This window comes from Octopus bimaculoides, chromosome 6, assembly GCF_046866305.1.
Source record: "Octopus bimaculoides isolate indiv1 chromosome 6, ASM4686630v1, whole genome shotgun sequence".
Lineage (NCBI taxonomy): Eukaryota > Metazoa > Mollusca > Cephalopoda > Octopoda > Octopodidae > Octopus > Octopus bimaculoides.
The window spans coordinates 94,044,679-94,061,761 of record NC_142933.1 but is presented as its reverse complement, the minus strand read 5'-3'; the positions used below and the strand labels follow the sequence as shown (position 1 = coordinate 94,061,761).

Sequence of the window (17,083 nt, the reverse complement as noted above, 5' to 3'; positions counted from 1 at the left end):
TTTCAAGGCTAAGAAAATGCTGGTCCATGAAAGAATTTGACCAGCGTTCTATAACAACATTTCTCGACATTTTTCAAAGTCGAGAAGAAAATATACTAATTTAATTAGGGTTGAAACTGCCCCTAGGGGCCAATTCCTCCCTTGGAAACACACTCAAACGAAAGTTGGGTGCTTCACACACCTTATGTGCAAAAATGTAAACACAATATGGGCGATAAATGGTAAAAAAAAAAACGATTACCTTCGGAGCCGATGCGACAACACGTCAGTAGATAGATAGATAGATAGATAGATAGATAGATAGATAGATAGATAGATAGATAGATAGATAGATAGATAGGCATCTTGGGCACGAGTCTTCTACTATAGCCCCAGGGTGAGCAGAGCCTTATAAGTGGATTTGTTAGACGGAAACTGTGTAGAAGTCTTTCGAGTATACGTGTGTATGTTTCTGCAAGTGTCTTTGAGTTTGTCCCCTTCCACAATCGCTTGACAACCGAGGTACGTTAGTTTACATCCCCTTAGCTTAATAGTTCTGCAAAAGAGACCGTTATGATAACCACAGCACTTTAAAAAAATAAGTACTGGAGTTGATTTGCTCGGCTAAAACCATTCAAAGCGGAGCTCCAGCATGGCCACACTCCAATGACTGAAACAAGTAAAAGAAAGATACGCAAGGAAAATATCTAAAAGAATAATACACGAAATGGGAACAATAATGCACATTATCAGATGTCTTTGTCTTTTTCATACAAAGTAACTCACAGTTTGCCAACTTTTCATGTTTACATAGGAATGATGCAAAGTCTAAAAGTATATTTTTTTATGCCATGACAGTTATACTAGGAATCTTGTTGGCACTCCGTCACTTACGACGTAGAGGATTCCAGTTGATCCGATCAACGGAACAGCCTGCTCGTGAAATTAACGTGCAAGTGGCTGAGCACTCCACAGTCACGTGTACCCTTAACGTAGTTCTCGGGGATATTCAGCGTGACACAGTGTGACAAGGCTGACCCTTTGAATTACAGGCACAACAGAAACAGGAAATAAGAGTGAGAGAAAGTTGTGGTGAAAGAGTACAGCAGGGTTCGCCACCATCTCCTGCCGGAGCCTCGTGGAGCTTTTAGGTGTTTTCGCTCAATAAACACTCACAACGCCCGGTCTGGGAATCGAAACCGCGATCCTATGACCGCGAGTCCGCTGCCCTAACCACTGGGCCATTGCGCCTCCACTCTAGGAATCTAACTACAAACCTTACATTTAGTAACTAAACCTTTATGTCAGACATCTAAGCCGTTTCGTGCTCCACGTCCAAAGGAAACATCGTTTATTTTGTCAAACTATACTCATTTTATCAATTTCTTGTAAGATATTCAAAAACAGATGTACGCTAGATTTTCTTTTTACCGTTTTTTAACCACTACGCCATATGTCCACGGGTGTATGGCGTAGTGGTTAAGAGCGCGGGCTACTAACCCAAAGATTCCGATTCCAAGCAATGACCTGAATAATAATAATAATAATAATAATAATAATAATAACAACATCGAAAAATACCTTAGGAATGAGAACCCAGATTCGAAATTTCCCCAAGACACCTGATGAAGGCTGGAGGGTATATCAGCCGAAACGTTGTATTAACAACAAGCAAAATGAGGACAAATATCCATCAAATGTAAATATTGTATAAAATTTTTAATTTGAATTATAGGCACAACAGAAACAGGAAGTAAGAGTGAGAGAAAGTTGTGGTGAAAGAGTACAGCAGGGTTCGCCACCATCCCCTGCCGGAGCCTCGTGGAGGTTTAGGTGTTTTCGCTCACTAAACACTCACAATGCCTGGTCTGGGAATCGAAACCGCGATCCTATGACCGCGAGTCCGCTGCCCTAACCACTGGGCCATTGCGCCTCCACTATGATTCTAAAACAATGTGCAAAACATATGTTCTTACAATAACTGATTCCCTCGCCAATGGAGTAAACTATAGAAATTGTGTATCAGCTGGACAGATAATTTTGATTCAACATTAACAGAAAAACCATTTATTGTATTGTAAGAGCATAAAGAGCTGCTCGTAGAGAAACGAAAATCCATGAAAAATAGGTGTAAAATGTATATTATTAAAAGTAATGTATGTTTCGAAGGAATGAAGACATTAAAAATGAATAGAAGGACATTCATAAAAACTATAACACAAACGGATAAACAGATCATGAAGAGTCACCTACATTTACGAAAACATGTGCGCGTACATGTATAATGTGCCTATATGTATGTATAGATGCGTGACGGTAATGTGCCGGGTAGGTGGGGGAGGCTCTATGTGCATGTGGGTGGGTGTACGCGCGTCTATGACATATACATATACGCACAACTGTATATATAATACTGTATATCTATGTGTGTATACATACATACATACACATACACACATATACATACACGCATACATACATTATGTGTGTGACAGTGCACGCGCATGTGTGTGCACGTCTGTGCGTGTGTGCGTGTATTGAATAAATTGCATTATAATATATATATATATATATATATATATATATATATATATATATATATATATATATATATATTATAATGAAGGAAGGTGCTAATTAGTTTGGTAAGTGCGGCTTTTACTTAGAGAAAGTAATTACTAAAGTTTACACTATCTAGAAGACTTTTATAAATTCCAAACTGTTAAGTAATGAGTTCGATTCCCTGACTGGGCTGTGCGTTGTGCTCTTGAGAAAGACACTTTATTTCATGTTGCTCCAGTTCACTCAGCTGTAGAAATTAGTTGCGACATCACTGGTGCCAAGCTGCACCAGCCTTTGCTTTCCCTTGGATAACATCTGCAACGTGGAGAGGGGAGGCTGGTGTGCATGGGAGACTGCTGGTCTTCCATAAGCAACCTTACCCGGACATAAAGACGGACGAAATACCGCTAAGCATTCCGCCTGGCGTGTTAACGATTCTGTCAGCTTACCGCCTTAACATTGATTATAAACATTAAAAGGATAATAATCCGGAGGAGATTCTTGCAGATTAACAACAGCTAACGTAATATGAGACATAAAATATAGTGCGCTAGAAAACTTCGATCAACTGAGACTATCCAAGCGATTAGTAAATTACAATTTCATGTGGAGTTATTTAAAACTTTAAAAAAAAACAATAAGCAAGGCTGCTAACTCCAGTAGGGTCACTTGTAATTTTGGACAATAAGGTAATTTCAGTGAATCTGATCTTTAAAATGAACAGGTGAAAGCAACGAAAATATTTCGGTTTATAGGACATTGTCAGGGAAGCATCTTTCATTCAGCAGCAACGCTAAGTGCAATCGATTTATATATGGAAAGAGAGAGAATGTAGTGGCGTAGAAGTGTAATTTCATGTAACCTTGTTAATATAAAAGCTAACAAGAAATCTTTTCTTTAGTCGATTTCTATTGAAGAACTAAACAAGAGGACATCGCTAAGACATAAGAGAAAATACATAACTTCTTTAATTTTTTAAAAATGTTAACGTGACTTTGTGAATTTAGCAGTCTGTTCCTCTTTGTATATAAGAACGGATCTCAATCGAATTAGCTGCCCAGATTCAAGAATATGTGTACAGAAATGCAGTTCACAGGAATTTTTTTGCTTTTCGGCACATTCATGTGCCTGCCAACCCTCTACGGTAGATATATTATATATTTAAATTTACCTTCGTTGTTTTCTTGTGCGAACAATAGCTGCAGTTAATAATAGTCTATGTTTTGATATGTAAAGAATGATATCATTGCCAACATATTAGAAATACAATTTTCAATTATTCTCTTGAAAAACTTAAACACTTAAACTGCTAAAATCTGAAAATATTTTAATTATTTCCTCTTTTAATTGTTCCAGTAGTATTGTAGTAATGATCGTTTTTGATTGAAAATATATCTAATTTGATTTTTTAAAATTAATTTTACTTATTTAGGGTCAGTGGAATCACGTAAATAGTTTAGTCTCCAGCTAAGTACCTGCCAATGTTTTGTTTGGAGTTCAAACTCTGCTTTTCGTTTACCTCTAGAGTTGGTGAAAGTAAGCTGCAGTAATGAGCTGTGGTCAATTCAATCGGTTATAACTCTGTCCAACAAATGTCCGCGGTTATGACTCTAAGGCAGATCATAGGATCACACACTCTATTTGAAATATCAACCAAATAGACTTCAAATCACACACACCCGCTTTAAAAAAAAGCACCTTGTACAACGTAATTCTATAGAGACAGGATTGTTATGGTGGCCCTTATCACCTTTGTTTACTGGTCTGTTCAATGAAGGCTTGCCTGGGGTTAAATGACAACAATGTATATCTCTATGTTAAAAATCAATGATTTCGTACATTTAAAGAATTTTACAGCATATTTCATAGTTACTTACATCCGGTATTATTATATAATTATTATATAAATTTTATTGATTGTGTTTATCGTAGCAAAATGTAATACGAATCATATTTTACTTAATTTGATTTGATTAAAGCAACTGGTTGAGTTCTCTATTTATTCCTTTATTATTCCGACAGTTGCTTGAAGCCAACAAACTTGGGATATGAACTATTGTGCAGTTAATTCAATTTTTTTATATATTATTTAGTATGTTCTTTTGTTTTTATTTTTTTAATCTCTGAATGTAAATGTGTAAACTGATTAACAAAATTCTTTTTACTTACTTCAGCATCTGTCCTGCCCTCGGGAGAGGAGATGGATTTTATACATGCAAGTAAGTTTTCCTACGATATAATTCTAGAGAAAGGTTTAGCCAATTAATCATACGCTCCAAGTACACAGAAGAAAGAGAATGGTAGACAAGACCAAGGCCCTGTACGACCAACTACAATATGATAGGAAACTTTTGACCCAAGAGATGAAAGATGGACGGAGCCTAGAGAGGGAAATTTCGATCGGAGACTCACATGGGACACATGGTCGAAAACTTCACTGATCTCATCTGCGTATGCGGATGTTTATATGCTTTGAGTATTGTTGTGTCGACGACCCCAAGTGAAGAAGTAGGATCGCCCAAGACATATAAATAGAGGTAGTCTAGCCGTGGTAGAGGAGTTGAGTGACTGTTGACTTGGGTTGAGTAACTGACGAGGAGCAGTCGAGTAGCGGTTGAGTAGAGATCATCCGAAGGTGCTAGATAGCAGTAGCTTGAGACATAACAGAGTAAATGGAGGAGATTCGTACAGGAACAGGCTGATTCTTGTGGTGCACCAATCAAGAAAATGAGAATTTTGACTTCCCGACAAGTTGTTTGGGTGTACCTAACGTTTTGTGTTATTTCTTTGGCGTTGAGCAATTTATGTATAAGTGGATAGCGAAGAGGAATAGAGTCGAAATATTTTCACATACCGATGGCAATTAGAATTGTATTTGTTGCTGTTGTTGAAGCCGTCTGTATCCTCTAATTTAACTTTGTGATCAGTTTAGTGATTGAACGTAAATAGTATAGATCCATGTTGTGGACTTGTGGGAGAAATATATAGTTTAGTAATGACAAGGATGAGTCTTTTCAAAATATTTTGACGTGTCCATACGAAATTGATGAGTCAATCTGATGTAACTTCACTTGATGAAATCAATGAGCTTCAGAACAGAATTTCAAGATTTAAGGAAATTTTAATATACGAGTGTGAAGGCGCGTGGCTTAGTGGTTAGGGTGTCAGCATCATGATCGTAAGATTGTGGTTTCGATTCCTGGGCCGAGCGACGCGTTGTGTTCTTGAGCAAAACACTTCATTTCACGTTGCTCCAGTCCACCCAGCTGGCAAAAATGTGTAACGCTGCGATGGACTGGCGTCCTGTCCGGCTGAGGAATACATACGCCATTGAAACTAGGAAACTGGGCCCATGAGCCTGGCTAGGCTTTAAAAGGGCGCATTTATTAATTTTTTTTTTAATATACGAGTAGTCACCGATATTTGTGAGTGCAGTGATTTCTTGATGCTCCGAGTGTTTTACTCCTACTTTTGGGATTTTATCTGGTCCTGAGACTTTTGAATTTCAAATTTCCTTATTGCTTTTTTAAGATGACTAGTGAAGGCGGGGATAAAGATCACGGCCTTAGGTGGTAGGTGCGTGTAATTAATTTTGTTTTCCTGTCTTTTGTGTATTTAGGAGGCTAATTTTTGGAAAATGCAATATAAGGGTGTTTGCTCTGTGCTGGAGTGTTACTTGGGGTTATTATTCGATGATAAGGTGTGGTATGATATGGTTGTTGTTGTTGTTGTTGTTGTTGTTGTTGTTGTTGTTCATATTGATAATGATTCTAATTTACATAATGTGTGTGTGTGAGAGACAGAGAGGGAGAGAGATAGTGAAAGAGAGAGAGAGGGGAAAGAGAGAGAGAGGGGCAAGAGAGAGAGAGAGGGGCAAGACAGAGAGAGAGGGGGCAAGACAGAGAGAGAGAGAGAGGCAAGAGCGAGAGAGGGGCAAGAGAGAGAGAGAGACAAGAGAGAGAGAGAGGGGCAAGAGAGAGAGAGAGAGAGAGGAGCAAGAGAGAGAGAGAGAGAGAGGGGCAAGAGAGAGAGAGAGAGGGGCAAGAGAGAGAGAGAGGGGCAAGAGAGAGGGGCAAGAGAGAGGGGCAAGAGAGAGGGGCAAGAGAGAGGGGCAAGAGAGAGGGGCAAGAGAGAGAGAGAGAGAGAGGGGCAAGAGAGAGAGAGAGAGAGAGGGGCAAGAGAGAGAGAGAGAGAGAGAGGGGCAAGAGAGAGAGAGAGAGAGAGGGGCAAGAGAGAGAGAGAGAGAGAGGGGCAAGAGAGAGAGAGAGAGAGGGGCAAGAGAGAGAGAGAGAGAGAGGGGCAAGAGAGAGAGAGAGAGAGAGAGAGGGAGGGGCAAGAGAGAGAGGGGCAAGAGAGAGAGGGGCAAGAGAGAGAGGGGCAAGAGAGAGAGGGGCAAGAGAGAGAGGGGCAAGAGAGAGAGGGGCAAGAGAGAGAGGGGCAAGAGAGAGAGGGGCAAGAGAGAGAGGGGCAAGAGAGAGAGGGGCAAGAGAGAGAGGGGCAAGAGAGAGAGGGGCAAGAGAGAGAGGGGCAAGAGAGAGAGGGGCAAGAGAGAGAGGGGCAAGAGAGAGAGGGGCAAGAGAGAGAGGGGCAAGAGAGAGAGGGGCAAGAGAGAGAGAGAGATGGCTGATTTTCGACAAATGCCTGATAAGGATGTTTGTTTTGCATTGGAATGAAAGTATGTTATTTTGAGATTTTCACGAATCCCGGATGTGGGTAGCAGCAGCAGCAGCAGCAGCAACAGCAGCAGCAGCAGTAGTAGTAGTAGTAGTAGTAGTAGTAGTAGTAGTAGTAGTAGTAGTAATTGTTGTTTGAATTCAGGAAGATGTTAATTCATATAATGTTCTGTTGTTTGTTTTATAGTTTTAGACAAACATGTTTGTTACTTTTCTGGCTTTGGATTGTATTATTGCTTTTATACTTCCTATATTTATTTGTTCGCTGTTTTAGATATGCTATGTGTTGTGCTAGTGAATTCTTGTCGATTTTGCTGCTATTTCTGTTGCTATTGCTGTGTAGTGGCATCGGAAGCTTCCACTTACACCGCACAATTGAAACGACGCACCTTCTCTCGAATTTGTGAAAGAGAACAGCAGGGTTCACCACCATCCCCTGCCGGAGCCTCGTGGAACTTAAGGTGTTTTCACTCAATAAACACTCACAACGCCCGGTCTGGGAATCGAAACCGCGATCCTATGACCGCGAGTCCGCTGCCCTAACCATTGGGCCATTGCGCCTCCACTCCAACTATGCATACATACATGAGCATGAGCAGAGGTTGTTCTGGTTACATTTGCGTTCCGCTTGAAGACTGTCTTGAAAGCCGTAATAAAACATTTACAACGCCACGGCTTCGTGCTTGGTGTCTGAGTTCCATTCACTATCCTGTGTAGTGTAAGGAGAATATTAAGGAATTCACACTTAGCTTATAGTTGTGTTGTGCGCAGAAACCGTGTAAAAGTGTTGCTGGAGTTCATCATACTACTATTTATGCTGTGTATATGTTCACAATTGTGGATGTGCAATGGCCCAGTGGTTAGGGCAGCGGACACGCGGTCATAGGGTCGCGGTTTCGATACCCAGACCGGGCGTTGTGAGTGTTTATTGAGCGAAAACACCTAAAGCTCCACGTGCCTCCGGCAGGAGATGGTGGCGAACCCTGCTGTACTCTTCCACCACAACTTTCTCTCACTCTTACTTCCTGTTTCTGTTGTGCCTGTAATTCAAAGGGTCAGCCTTGTCACACTGTGTCACGCTGAATATCCCCGAGAACTACGTTAAGGGTACACGTGTCTGTGGAATGCTCAGCCACTTGCACGTTAATTTCACGAGCAGGCTGTTCCGTTGATCGGATCAACTGGAACCCTCGACGTCGTAAGCGACGGAGTGCCAACAACAATAACTCAAGGATGTTAATTTGTTACTAAAGGTACATGTACCAATGTTAGTTGAGTTGACATGTTCTCTGATTGCATTTACATAATTGTAGGTACTGCAACACCGAATAAATGTTTGCGTATCGCGACCAGTATTTCTAGCTTTCTATGTAGAGTTATGGAAGTAGTAATATTATAACTAAATATATCTGTAAGACAAACTTTACTTGTAATTTAATTTCTTATTCATAACCAGATGCTCAAACGCAAGCAAGAGCGTTTTCTAGCATTCGACAACTAAAGGATATTTCGGACGTTGTCAACGAAGGTAAAAAATTCTTGCATAATACACAATCCAAGGATGCTCTGAAATCGAAGGTTCCATTCAAATGTGCTCTAGCTTTAACCCATAGTAATCTGACCAAAGAAATATTTAAACAGATGGATCGCAATTTACAGGTAAATAATTTGTTGCACATTCACTAAGGTAAGACATCAGGTAATGAAACTTAGATTTAATTATTTCTTAAAATATATTTTATTTAACATAGATAATACTAAAGGTAACTTGGCGTCTCATGATTTTTATAAAATCTGAAGGATTATGATGTCCGACGCCCTACATTTACCACCAAAACGTCGGCAACTGCGAGAAAGGTTATGCTTCGTTGATGCGGTCAAAATAAAGTCGAAACATGCCCAAACATATTATTTTATATATTTTACTTTTTCTCTATGTATCTACTTCTAGTTAACTTTTCAACGTTATATGCAGTAAAATTATTAGTACTACAATATTTTTACGGGGCCACCTTACCGTATCCATAGGTTATTTTTTTCTTTTATTCATTTAAGTCATTTGACTGCGACCATGCTGGAGCACCGCCTTTAGTCGAGCAAATCGACCCTAGGACTTATTCTTTGTAAGCCTAGTACTTATTGTATCGGTCTCTTTTTGCCGAACCGCTAAGTTACGGGCACGTAAACACACCAGCATCGGTTGTCAAGCGATGTTGGAGGGACGAACGCGCGCGCGCGCGCACACACACACACACACACACACACACACACACACACACACACACACACACACACACACACATATATACGACGGGCTTCTTTCAGTTTCCGTCTACCAAATCCACTCACAAGGCTTTGGTCGGCCCGAGGCTATAGTAGAAGACACTTGCCCAAGATGCCACGCAGTGGGACTGAACCCGGAACCATGTGGCAAAACGTAAGGGAAAAACAGTATTGAAAGCAGTTCATGAAAAGGCCTTGATATCCTTAAACTTAGGGGTTGTTCTGATGCTTAAAACAGATTGAACTCTGTTAAATGCACCCCAGACAAACAGGAGATGCTAAATTAAGCAGTGTGACGTCATCAATAATAACAGAAATAATTGTTTATAAATGAATCGTATTTTATTTAGATAATGATTCAGTCAAGCATGTACATGATCGGGGAGTTGATTCAGCAAAAAGGTGTAAATAATCTGAAGTTCGAGGATTATATGAGAGTGATGATGAATAACAAGTATATTCGCCAAAAACCAAGAAGTGAAATAGAAAGGAAAAGGACATTGAGAGCTTCGTATAGTGGAATTTCTGATGGACGAAGACAAACGAGTGTGGTAAGACTAATTTTTAGATAAAACTAAGGTTTGAAAAGTTGTTTGCTCTTTGTTTGACAATACATGTATTATGATATTGCATTGATCTCTTTTTTTTAGAAGTTCATAGTTTCCCAATAAAAAACATATTTTTTGCAATAACAATACTTTTTATTGCTGTTGTTATCCTCCTCCTCCTCCTCCTCCTCCTCCTCCTCCTCCTCCTCATCATCATCATCATCATCATCATCATCATCATCAATATTACTATTATTATTGAGTGAGAGAGCAGTGCATGCCATCAAAGTAACACTGGGGTAAAATATACGAAGCCCAGTATGCCCATCATGACTACCCGCCTGATAAGGGTACACCAGACAACTATATGTGCGCGACATGGTGATCTCATATGAAGATAAACAGCGCATGACCTTGCAGGTGGGGCCCTCGACGCATAGCTATGATGTTCCCCCACTACTGATCAGATCAGAGATGCATATATCGTCAGGCACTAAGGGACATGCTCAACTGGTTAAGGCCAAACAACTGACAAGTAAATCTGTGGTATTGAGCAAAATATTTACTGTAACCCATTTTTTATACCAAGACAAAACAATGTACATGATAACACTTCCAATCACTAAAGATTAGAAGCCATGAGAGCCATTGCTTGTAAAGTGCATTAAGTAATCATCGTATTCCAATTTCTTTCACTTTTCAATGAGTAGCAGATGAGTGTTACTGGTTCAGAGTTACTGGATCCAAGATCCTGAACTATCTTTTGAAAATGGAAAGAAATTCGGTCTGAAGTACAAAAATCTAAAAAAAAAAAAATTTTTAATGATTAGTTGACAAAACTGGGGAAATTCAACGCTTTGCTGATAAACATGAATTTTACAACTCAGTCAAAATAATTTTTGCCCCAACCTCAAGGGAACTTACATTGTTACGTTCATCAGAGGGACATACTCTAATTCAAGATAAACAGAAGATTGTGGAATGAGGAACTGAGCATTTCAAAGAACTCCTGAACGGAATCCTACTGACCCTTCTACTCTTGCAGCTCTACCAGCCCTACCAGCAATTAATGAACTAGCTGTTGAACCCTTCATCGAAGAGATTATAATTGCTACCCCATCCTTGAAAAACAAGAAATCCCCCGGAGAAAATAGGTGCTCCAGTGAAGTGTTCATCTATGGGGGTCAGCACATTGCGTTGTCCCTTCATTCCTTTTTCGTTATATGCCGGAAAGAATCCATGATTCCAGCAAAATGGAACAATTTCAACATCATAACTATCTACAAAAGGAAAAGTGACAACTCAGAATATGGTAACAGCCCGGGTATTTCTGTCGTGGATGTAGCTGGCAAAATTTTAGCTAGGTTTATGTTAAAACGTCTGCTAACTCATCTGATTGAAGGAATTCTCCAGGAAAACCAGTGCGGATTTCGCTTGGACAGATGGACACTTGGCATGATTTTCGTAGCTCATCCCAGTCCCATAAAAAGATAAAGGACAGCAGTGTATGATCTTTTATGCTTTCCTAGATCTCATAAAGGCATTCGACACTGTCAATAGAAATATGCTATGAACACTACTAAAATATATTTATATTAGCCACAGAGGCAGAATCAATACCGAGATGTAATATTTATTCCCATTTAGACGTGGATGTTCTGTTAGAACAGACTATAGTGCAGTAATTACCATGAGAAACTCTCATATTGGCTCTTGGTGCAAAATGCACTCTTGTTTATATCGCTAGCAGGTAGATAAATCCCCCGCCACTTCCAGCGTTAAGACAACCAGATCACGTGATTTCGACCTTCCTTGGTCTTAGCAATGACGGACGCTCGACCGCTGGAGATAGCGGTGACTCATCTCCCCGCCAGCGATATATAAACAGTGCCAGAACAGGCGCTGGTGTTGTGATTAGCCAGTGAGCTTGTTAACAAAATTTATATATCAAATGAACTGTAAATAAATATCGAAGTATATTAATTAATAATAGAATTAATAAGATTAGTCGCTATTCAAAGCGTGAACCGTGCAGGCAAGTTTTAAAAATATGATGGTACTGGGAGAGTACCGGCTTTGCTAGAGATAGAAGTTAAATGACTTTGGAAGCCACAAATAGCTCACTTTTCGAACTGAGAGGAGGATGTGGAAAGGGCACTTACCGTAGTTGTCGGAGCGCGCTTTTCACGAACAGCCTTCTTTCTTTATTAATTTTTTATATAACTGTTTATACGCCTTTAGTGTAACCCCACATCATATATCACATTGTATTGTATTGTATTGTATCTTATTATATTGAACCGTCCTGGAACTGTTTGTTAACCCTTGATGGTTAATAAAGAAATCATCATCATCATCATCATCCTCATCATCATCACCAACATCATCATCACCATTACCATCATCATCAACATCATCATCATCATCATCATCATCATCATCATCATCATCATCATCATCATTGTTGTTGTTGTTGTTGTTATTATTATTATTATTATTATTATTATTATTATTATTATTTAGGCGAAGAGACTTGAATCATGGTACAAAGGAGACTTAATTAGAGACAGAGATATTATTAAATCAATTGACATCAACTTGGAGGATTTTAAAAATATCGTTGCTGCTACTGGTGCTGCCGTTAATAGTTTTGAGACATTTTTTTATGCTAACATACGAATAAATCGTGATGTAGTGGACGTTGGAATTCTGAGATATCCTGGATTAGGGGATTCTTCTTTTAAGGTACTTGTCTCTTATTTCCTTTCTCAAGTATTTCTCACGTTTCTATTGAAATATATGTGGAGGCGCAATGGCCTAGTGGTTAGGGCAGCGGACTCGCGGTTTCGATTCCCAGACCGGGCGTTGTGAGTGTTTATTGAACGAAAACACCTAAAGCTCCACGAGGCTCCGGCAAGGGATGGTAGTGAACCCTGCTGTACTCTTTCACCACAACTTTCTCTCACTCTTTCTTCCTGTGACTGTTGTACCTGTATTTCTAAGGGCCAGCCTTGTCACTCTGTGTCACGCTGAATATCCCCGAGAACTACGTTAAGGGTACACGTGTCTGTGGAGTGCTCAGCCACTTGCCCGTTAATTTCACGAGCAGGCTGTTCCGTTGATTGGATCAACTGGAACCCTCGACGTCGTAAGCGACGGAGTGCCAACAACAACAATTGAAATATATGCTATCTTTATATTGATCTCAGTAATTCAGAAGTTCCATATTCATGACAGGCACTTTGGAGTTATTGCTGTGGCGTTGAATCCACAAAAGCATAAGGTCTTCTGTCACTAGGTTAATAATTGATTGGTTATCGAAGGAAAGTATTATTCTGAGGGGAAATACTGAAATTAAGAAACCTCTCAGATATGTATCCGACTGGTGTATTCTAGTACTGAAATCTTTGAATTGCTGAGACGGTCCACGCTGATGGGTTCGTCCACTTACTGGCGCTTCGTGTCAGTGGTTGCAGTTGCTGATGTCCCAATGCATAGTTTTTCTTCAATGCTTGTTTCCCCTTCTTTAAACTTTGTCCATCTGTACACGTTGCTCTTGTCAATGGAATCTCCGTAAACGGCTTGTAGCCTTCTGTGGATTTCGACGGCCTGCATATCTCCTTCATCAAGAATTCAACGACAGCGTGTTGTTTCTGCTTAGAACCCATTATTTGAAAAAGAGTAGAAAGAAGAGTTACTGTAGAGTTACTACAGAGGAAGTATTATTCTATCAACATGTACAACTTCAAGAACCTGTGTTTGCTGATTAAAAAGTTATAGTCACTTTTACATTACAAACACAGAGATACACACACACACACACACACACACACACACACACACACACACACACACACAAATAAACATACACACGCACATATTATTAGCGACGTGGCAGTACTAGTTGAAAATAGCATTCTGTATACTCTAATCAACGTGGATATACTGTAAAAAGCCAGAAAACGGCGGTATTCTCCTCGAGAAAGCGTCTCGTGTAGCTGTACAGGGCTAAAGAGTACAGAAATATATCAGTAGCAGACAAAAAGCATTCAGCAGCAGCAGCGGTTGAATTGCTAAATCTGCTTCTTTGAGCGTCATTAGCAGCAAGTGTCCACTAGCAACCGTACGCTTAGACAAATTTAGCTTCCACTGATAAATAGAAAAACAGTGATTAATAAATCACTGGTGTCGCAAATAGCCTGCAAGCCGAGTAAAGATTCATTATAAGCTACAGAAACAGTATTAGTTTAAATTAGCTTCTGTTGTCTTGAGACGAATAACGCAGTTTTCTGGCTTTCTCAGTATATCCACTTTAAGTAAAATATACAGATACACAGTCATACAAAAATCTACTATAATAATGCTCTTGTGTTTTTCTCTCTCACAACATATGAATGAGAAAGGAAGGAGTGATAGATGAATAAGGAAAGAAGGGATGATGGCAAACTGGTGGGATGGTGAACATTCAACGCTGAAAAGAAAAAATCAAACAGCGTTTCAACTCTGTGTGAGTATGTGTGTGCATGTGTGTGCGTGTACAAGGAAAGTATGTGAATGTATGTGAACATTGACAAGTGTATTAATTTGGTTTACCATCCATATTTACATATAAAATACTACAATTCGCCGTCATTTTTGACGGCACGGGGTCAGCTAGTATATACATAAACATCTTCGGTATTCATATAATTTTTTTTTATGACTTTTGATTTAAAAAATATCTATAGGCGCAGGAGTGGTTGTGTGGTAAGTAGCTTGCTTACCAACCACATGGTTCCGGGTTCAGTCCCACTGCGTGGCACCTTGGGCAAGGTGTCTTCAACTATGGCCTCGGGCCGACCAAAGCCTTGTGAGTGGATTTGGTAGACGGAAACTGAAAGAAGCCCCTCGTATATATATATATATATATATATATATGTGTGTGTGTGTGTGTGTGTGTGTGTGTGTGTGTGTGTGTGTGTGTGTGTGTGTGTGTATGTATGTGTGTCTGTGTTTTCCTCCCACCATCGCTTGACAACCGATGTTTGTGTGTTCACGTCCCCGTAACTTAGCAATTCGGCAAAAGAGACCGATAGAATAAGCACTAGGCTTACAAAGAATAAGTACTGGGGTCGATTTGTTTGACTAAAGGCGGTGCTCCAGCATGGCCGCAATCAAATGACTGAAACAAATAAAAGAATAAAAGAAAGAATGAAAACTTAAGATTTAACTTAAGAACAATGAGCGAGGCTCTAGGTGGCCTTCCAAACGGCTAAAATTAGCAACCAAATCTCTCTAGCATAAATTCATACACGAAAGAGGGTTATACGTTATGTTCCAGTACAGTGCTAGATTACTGTGCCTAAAAATTAAGATGCGACATTATCGCTGGAACGTCCCTAATCAAAGGGTTATTCGACGAGGGTCGATGTGCGGATCAGCCCTTGTCGAATAATCATATCTTTTACCTTTTACTTGTTTTAGTCATTTGACTGTGGTCAAGCTGGGACACCATCTTGAAGGGTTTTTTATCGAACGAATCGACTCCAGGACTTATTCTATCGGTTTATTTTGCCGAACCGTTAAGTTACAGAGATGTAAACACAACTTCAAGCGGTTGTCAAGCGGTGGTGGGAGAAAACAAACACACACACACACACACACACACACACACACACACATATATATATATATATATATATATATATATATATATATATATATATATATATATATATATATATATATATATACGACAAGCTTCTTTCGGTTTCCATCTACCAAATCCATTCATAAGTCTTTGGTCGGTCCGAGGCTATAGCAGAAGACACTTGCCCAAGGTGCCACACAATGGAACTGAACCCAGAACCATGTGGTTGGTAAGCAAGCTTCTTACCACACAGCCACTCCTGCACCTATGATAATATATCCTAGGATATATATTGTTTTTTTAACTGAGCCCCAAGGTCAGCAATTCTGAATAAAAAGGATAGTCGACTGCAACGATACAGTACTTAACTGGTACCTTTTTACTAACCCCCAAAGCATTAAAGATAAAACCGACTTTGACTGTATTTGAACTCAAAACACAAAGAGCCAGAAGATATACCACAAAGCATTTTGCCCAACGCTCTGATGATTCTGTCAATCACCAGTCCCTGACGCTGTATAACATGAAAATTAGAGTAAATGTGACTGAGAATATCAATTGTGATTTATTCTTACCTGTTACATATGGTAAATTTACCCACATTTTCTTTTTTATAATTCAAATTTCTGTAAAATCCGACGGAGTCTGACTGCACCGTCCCCATAAAATACTTAGCATGGAAAGGTAATGTCCATTCAACCCTGATTTCATTATCAAAGTTTGTATTACAATAATTATTCTTTTTTTTTTATCTCATTCTAGTTGTACCGAATCAAACTATCTGCGTTCAGATACACTAAACGTATACTATTTGTGGAAGAAACAAGCTCTGGCATACATGGAACTTTCAATATGCATGAATTCATTCCAAATGACGGCGCCATGGAAAAAATGGATCCCACACTTAGAGATAGATTTCTTAAATCTGCTTTAGATTTCCTTCTTGAATTTTAATAAATTTATTAACATCAGATAGCAAAATGTTGTTTATTATTATTATTATTATTGTTGTTGTTGTTGTTGTTGTTGTTGTTGTTGTTGTTGCTGTTGCTGCTGCTGCTGCTGCTGTTGCTGCTGTTGTTGTTGTTGTTGTTGTTGTTGTTGTTGTTATTATTATTATTATTATTATTATTATTATTATTATTATTATTATTATCATTATTACAATCTTTGCACAGCTTCTAACGCTGGTGATGCATTAGGGTGTCAGCTGTTCACTACAAGTAAAATAAGGTAACACCCCTAATATTTCGAGCACCATCCGGAGTATTCGACCGGTTCCAAGCAGTGCTGTTTTCTGCAAGTGCTGTACCTTTATTGCAGCCCATATTTCTTCCATGTACTTCTCAAGATTTTTACTTACTGTTTCCAGGACTCTGACAATTATTGGTACTACTACTACCTTTTTC

General features: G+C 39.4%; 1 protein-coding gene across 1 annotated transcript; it reads left to right on the top strand.

Moving 5' to 3' along the window:
- The first annotated feature begins 2,587 nt into the window (after window positions 1–2,587).
- Window positions 2,588–16,655, top strand: LOC106883827 (uncharacterized). The gene is made up of 6 exons (XM_089354322.1): window positions 2,588–3,685; window positions 4,716–4,760; window positions 8,671–8,873; window positions 9,848–10,048; window positions 12,569–12,790; window positions 16,437–16,655. Exons 1-6 carry the CDS (start codon window positions 3,613–3,615, stop codon window positions 16,626–16,628), a joined length of 936 nt encoding a protein of 311 aa, XP_089210448.1. The 5' UTR covers window positions 2,588–3,612; the 3' UTR covers window positions 16,629–16,655.
- Window positions 16,656–17,083: the final 428 nt, after the last annotated feature.